General features: G+C 38.2%; 2 protein-coding genes across 3 annotated transcripts in view; one reads left to right on the top strand and one right to left on the bottom strand.

The window, feature by feature from the left end:
• LOC107601295 (max-like protein X) overlaps window positions 1-1,051 on the top strand; it is a 9,132-nt gene extending 8,081 nt beyond the window's left edge. For both annotated transcript variants that reach the window (XM_016293439.1, XM_016293440.1), the window contains exon 8: window positions 972-1,051. In XM_016293439.1, the coding sequence (XP_016148925.1) occupies window positions 972-1,028 (57 nt within the window). In that variant the 3' untranslated portion in view covers window positions 1,029-1,051. The remainder of the gene's footprint in view (window positions 1-971) is intronic.
• LOC107601296 (homologous-pairing protein 2 homolog) overlaps window positions 1,050-6,129 on the bottom strand; it is a 7,220-nt gene continuing 2,140 nt past the window's right edge. Inside the window, exons 6-9 of the mRNA XM_016293441.1 lie at window positions 5,524-5,578; window positions 4,327-4,380; window positions 3,946-4,005; window positions 1,050-2,662 (exon numbers count right to left, since the gene is read on the bottom strand). Of these exons, the coding sequence (XP_016148927.1) occupies window positions 2,606-2,662; window positions 3,946-4,005; window positions 4,327-4,380; window positions 5,524-5,578 (226 nt within the window). The 3' untranslated portion in view covers window positions 1,050-2,605. The remainder of the gene's footprint in view (window positions 2,663-3,945; window positions 4,006-4,326; window positions 4,381-5,523; window positions 5,579-6,129) is intronic.

Raw genomic sequence — 6,129 nt, 5'->3', positions numbered from 1 at the left:
TTGTAATTCTGCCACAGAGATGCACTAAAAACGGAGAAGACGACTTGGACTATGCGCATAAATCTTGCGCGGTATACAAACGAACATGGAACAATACATTTATTAATCTGTGTTAATGTTAGTTAATAAAAAGACAATTGTTCATGTTTTTGTTGTGTTACATGACGTAGTGGTGTCTGACTAGAGGCAAGACGTGGGCTGATGACGTCATAGTTTCAGAAAATATACGGATTTGCTGTCCACACGAAAAACACAAGGGCGGCGTTTTCAAATTTATCCACTCTGGGACCCGGTTTCAAAAAATACTGGTTTCACTCTCCCAAAACGCCGGATCCGTGTGGACGAAACGCCTATACGATACAAAATGTATGCATATACAGCTAAACGCGTCTCAGTGTGGACGGGGCCTTAGAGGAGCTCAGCTTAGCCTGACAGTTAGCCTGCCTCGGACCAGGTCAGTTTCCCAGCATAAGTTGCCACAGTGACTGAGCTTGAGCTATGGTAATTTTGCTTTCGGAAACCAAATCAAGTGACAATAAGTCAAATGAAATGACTAGTTTTATGAAACAGCCCCCTGATCACTACACAAGCATCCGTGTGGACGAAACGCCTATACAATACAAAATGTATGCATATACAGCTAAACGCGTCTCAGTGTGGACGGGGCCTTAGAGGAGCTCAGCTTAGCCTGACAGTTAGCCTGCCTCGGACCAGGTCAGTTTCCCAGCATAAGTTGCCACAGTGACTGAGCTTGAGCTATGGTAATTTTGCTTTCGGAAACCAAATCAAGTGACAATAAGTCAAAATAACTGAAATAAGCCTGGTTTATTTGGTAAACTAGTTTTATGAAACAGCCCCCTGATCACTACACAAGCGACAACAAGCTTCAGTTTTTCAGTCAATCACCTACACAGGCTTAGATAAACACTGTAAACTCCCAGACTAACCATGCTTTTCTGTATTGTTGACAGACGCTGAGAGAATTTATGGTGACCGTGCTGCAGCAAGTGAACGGTCAGCTGTACTGAAGCTGTCAATCTGTATGTTTGTCTGTCTCTCAGGCTGATATCTCATTCAAGAACAGTCTCTCGTTCACACACATACACACACACACACACACACACACTATGCAGCAGGGTATCAGCACACTAATGGACTGGGGTGCATTCAAGAACTCTAAAGAGATGAAGTAGTGCTTGCTCAAGTATTGACTGACAGTGTTTATGGCAGTGATTCCAATCAACAAATGTGGAAATGCAGTAATTTATTCCGATCAGTCATTGTATTACTAATAATTTGGAAGGTAATAATCTGATCTAAGATTGTTTCCTCACACGCCTTCAGCTGGTTTAGAAATTAAAGAATGTGTAAGTTCTGTTTAGTTGATGTTGTCGAACACACCACAGTCCTGAAGTTTAATAATTTCTGTTTAGTCTAAAACCAGAAGAGTTTCATCAGTATTCATATTTTCAAAAGTTTGCAGTTGTGATGCTACGATAAAACAGCATCCCGACAACCACATATATGAGGAATACTCGGCTGTAAGACAACTTCACACCCCATATACTGAGGTGAGAGATATGTCTCAATTTACTGCATTATAAACCAGACAGCTGCCTTTGAATGATTAAGCTTGGTGTGTTGCATTCAGTTATCATCTTTACCTCATGTTCAAATTATTTTCCAAAGCACAACTACATTTTCACCTTTACGAACAGCCTAGTGCTGGAAAGGGGAGGTCTGGTTACACTGTGATGCATCACTGGCAGTTGGTTTTTATACGTCCAAAAACAGCTGTCTGGCATGCTTTAATATAATTAAAGTTAGGCAATGCTGAGCCATCTTAGTTCCTCTTTGTCCTTGGGATGCTGTGACCAAAGATTGCAGTGTCTAAGCACAAATAATGGAAGATAAACCTCTTTTTTGTCATGTTATGTCAGTTTTTGTTCAGCTTTGTTGTAACGCAATAATGTTTTATTCTACATTTATAATGGTTTAAGCTCTTGTGATCAGTATGTTTTGTGCTGCATAAGCTATCAATGAAGACACAGTCGCATCCGTGCGTGGTAGCAGCTTCACATGGTGTGATCGCCCAATTCTATTTATATTTTCAATGAATGTTAATTAAGGCGTAATGAAAATTAGAAGTCTACTCAGGACACAGATTTTTAGGTATTGAGATCTTTTTTTTTTTAAATAACATGATTGTACAATCAACTGTTTGACCTGTGCTGGAATAAGGGACATCTTTACAAGTTAAGCCATACAGTGGAGCGAATGCCAGCTCACAGAAACGAGGCTACGTCGTGCTGAACTACTATAGTAGACTCTGTGCTTCTGCATTTCTGACTTCAACAGAAGAATCTGGTGGAAATATTTTTGTATCAGTATAATTTTTTTAATTGAAAAATAAACAATGTTCAAACTTATTTACAGCTTGTTTGTTCTTTCTTTCCCAACAGAACTTTTATAAATAGGATTGGTTTTTAACAAAACAGTTCTCTCAGTGTCCCAGAATCCTCTACATTACTTTCCAACCTTTCCAAAGGTCTGGTGTCCCAGCAACGATGTTGGCGGCATCTGAATTTAATCAGCGAGTCCTCCGTCAGATGTTGGGCATTGCCACTTTATGGTCCTCATCGGTTTCAATCCCAGCCTCCTCCTGATTTCAAACGCAAGATGTAGAGGAAAGAGAGTTTTTCATTTGCCTATATAAAAATACACATGATACTCTAAGGCAGGGTTTCCCAAAACAATGGCTGTGAACTCCTAGGGGTTTGTGAGTTGATAAACGCTAATAATTAAAGAAATAGTTCACCCAGAAATGAAAGTTCTGTCATTAATTACTCAACCTCATGTCGTTCCAAACCCTTCGTTCATCTTCAGAACACAAATTAAGACGTTTTTTGATGAATTCCGAGAGCTTTCTGACCCTCCATAGACGGCAATGGAACTGAAATGATCCCAGGCCCAAAAATGTAGTAAGGACATTTGTTAAAATAGTCCATGTGTTAATAATAATAGTCCAACCTTAATTTTACAAAGCTATGAGAATAATTTTTGTGCGCAAAGAAAACAAAGATAACTTCATGCACACGCATGCGTTGTGGTACTGTCGATAATGGTGGCCAACGGGGCCACGGAAGAGAAGAATTGTTGAATAAAGTAATTATTTTAGTTTTCTTTGTGCACAAAAACGTATTCTCGTAGCTTCATAAAATTATGCTTGAGCCACTGATCTCACGGAGTATTTTCATGGACTGTCTCTGGGCCTTGAACGTGTCAGTTGCGCTGCTGTCTATGGGAGGGTCAGAAAGCTCTCGGCTTTCATCAAAAATATCTTATTTTGTGTTCCGAAGATGAACGAAGGTCTTACGGGTTTGGAACGACATGAGGGTGAGTAAATATTGACAGAATTTTAATTTCTGGGTGAACTATCTCTTTAATAATATCCAATGTAAAAGACTCCATCTCCACATGTGCTGCGACTTTAACATGCATTTGGGTATGCTACTTGAGCTAGGTTTTCTTTATTTACGGTCACATAATTTCCGATATTTTAATGGACAGAAGTTTAAAGTTTACAGTATTTCAATAGTATTATGGTAAAATAAAGGCTTATGGGTTTGAACGTTAAAAAGTGAAGCATTTAAGATACATATTAGTATTATTACTTGAAGTGTAAAAATTATAATTAGTCAAATATTCATTTTTGTCATTTACAACAGTAATATATTGCTTCATTTTTGTGATTAGAGTTGAAACGAGTTAAAGATTCACTATTTTATCTATATACTTGGATGTCATGTGACCATTAACTGACAGCACAGAATCATGAACAAGCAAACATGTTGTAATTGAAATATTAACATCAAATCTCACGGGGTACTTCCAAGAAATTTGTAACAAAAAAGTTTGGAAACCTGTTTTAAGGGAATGACTCACCAGAAACTGTTTCTTGCATCTTGGGTACCCCTCCAAAATAGATCCAACCATATCGGTAACCTGGCAGGTAAAGAGACATTAATTACTTAAAAGCCGTGCTTGGAGTTTTATGTTATGGTACATCTAATTATCTGTATAGTGTAAGTTATGTAGCATTATCACAGGTATCATTTGTTAGGTCAGTTGACCATTGGCAGTGATAGTAAAGACCTTAATGTGCAAGAGCAGTTTCCATTCGTACATAAATAAACCATGGTGTTGAGGACACAAAGGTATATATGAAATGAACACCTTATGGCTGTATCATTAAAAGCTAGCTGACATGTTGTCTCCTGGGCAGAATCTGAAGTTGTGTGAATAAATGTTTTTATGGATCATTACCATTCTCTTCCTCTTCCTCCACTCCTTCACATAAGTCTCTCTCTCCTTGTAAACCTGAGGGGCAAGAAATACAATTGTCAGCAACATAAACAAGCATAATATACTGTGTTGACTGCCCCAGGACAGCCACATTATCTGTATAAACTTCACCTAATGAATCAAACATATTCCAGAGATGCTAGAAGGCTTTAGATTAGTATTTTTGCACTGCTTACAAAAGCAATTTAATGTGCAGGGCTCAACAATAAGAATGACCCAGGGCCAGTGTGGGAGAGATTCAGGCCGCTGTATGGACTGTCATTTGCACTTACTCGACACTACATTTTGTGTTCATTAATCATGCACAGAGCTGGTACTGTAAACGTTAACACTTGGTTTTCTGTCATGTATTGTATATTGTTGTTATGATTTAGCTCATTTAAATAGGTTACCAATGTAATGTCATGTAACTATTTAAAGAAACTGTGAGCAAAGTTGTGACTTAGAGAAAATGTTGTTCACAATATGCCACTGTTTTCAGCTAAACTGTTTTTTAATAGCGGTCATGGAGTTACAATATAGCTGTATAATTCCAGATATTATTGCAGAATTTTTTGTTCAGACGTTTGATGAAAAATGCGGTAAAGTAATTAAATATTGGTACAATTTGAAATAACTTTTCTATTTGAATATATTTTATTCCTGTGATGGCAAAGCTGAATTTTCAGCATCATTACCCCAATCTTCAGTGTCACATGATCCTTCAGAAATCATTCTAATATACTGATTTGCTGCTCAAGAAACATTTCTTATCATTATCAACGTTAGAAATAGTTGTGCTGCTTAATATTTAAGTGGAAACTGATATTTTTCCCCCCAGGATTCTTTGATGAACAAAGTGCAAAAGAACAACATTTATTTGAAATAGAAAGTTTGTACTTTTTGTAGCATTATTTTGTAACATTACTGTCATACATGCAAACACACTACTGTTCAAAAGTTTAGGGTCAATAAAATATTTTTCTAAAATAAAATTATAAATATATATTTCCTGACATGTATTGCATAAAAATAAACGATCATTTTTTGGTGGGTCTGAGGTAAAAATGCTGGCAGGAAGTAGTGGTCTGACCTACTGTTGATCCCAGAATAGATCCTGCATGGTGAATTGATGGCCAAAAGATCACCCAGATATTAAAGAACACAGTGATTTCTAACCTTCTGCTTCTCCTCAGGGGTCACATGGTTTGTAGCTGACTTGATTTTATCCAGCCTCTCTCTGTACCCAGAGCACTCTGCCTGCAGCTCCTGGATCTGTGCCTTCATCTCTGCTGTGGTTAATGAGCTGTTCAGCTCCTTCAGTTCTGAGGGCAAAAAGATGAACTTTTTATCAAATACAAACAGTCTGTGTGCACAAGTTCAAACCACACGTCTTTCCCCAGCAGTGCACACCTGTATCCAGCTGCCTGCAGCTCTGTGAGATGGTCTGTACTTCAGCACCGAGTTCTGCAACACGAGCATCCATCTCCTTAAGTTCAGCATCACTCACATCCGCAAACTGAGACTGAAGCGTTAGAAAGGACATCTGTCAGGCTGACTACCCAACACCAGTTCTCTTCATATTAACAGCAAACTGTCTCCCTCCTAATGAGACCAACCTGATCTGCAAAGTAGATCTTCTGCTTTCCATAGACTTTCTCTTGAATCTTTCCCTCCTGGGCCAGCTGCTCCATTGCTTTGACCACAGCCTGAGAAAATAAAGGCGTTTAATATCACAAAATCATATAACATAACACCCTCTGTATACAAACTGTAATATTAAAC

Source organism: Sinocyclocheilus grahami, unplaced genomic scaffold (genome assembly GCF_001515645.1).
Source record: "Sinocyclocheilus grahami isolate Dianchi unplaced genomic scaffold, SAMN03320097.WGS_v1.1 scaffold302.1, whole genome shotgun sequence".
Lineage (NCBI taxonomy): Eukaryota > Metazoa > Chordata > Actinopteri > Cypriniformes > Cyprinidae > Sinocyclocheilus > Sinocyclocheilus grahami.
The sequence above is the reverse complement of the archived record's forward strand: the minus strand, read 5'-3'. Positions and strand labels throughout refer to the sequence as shown.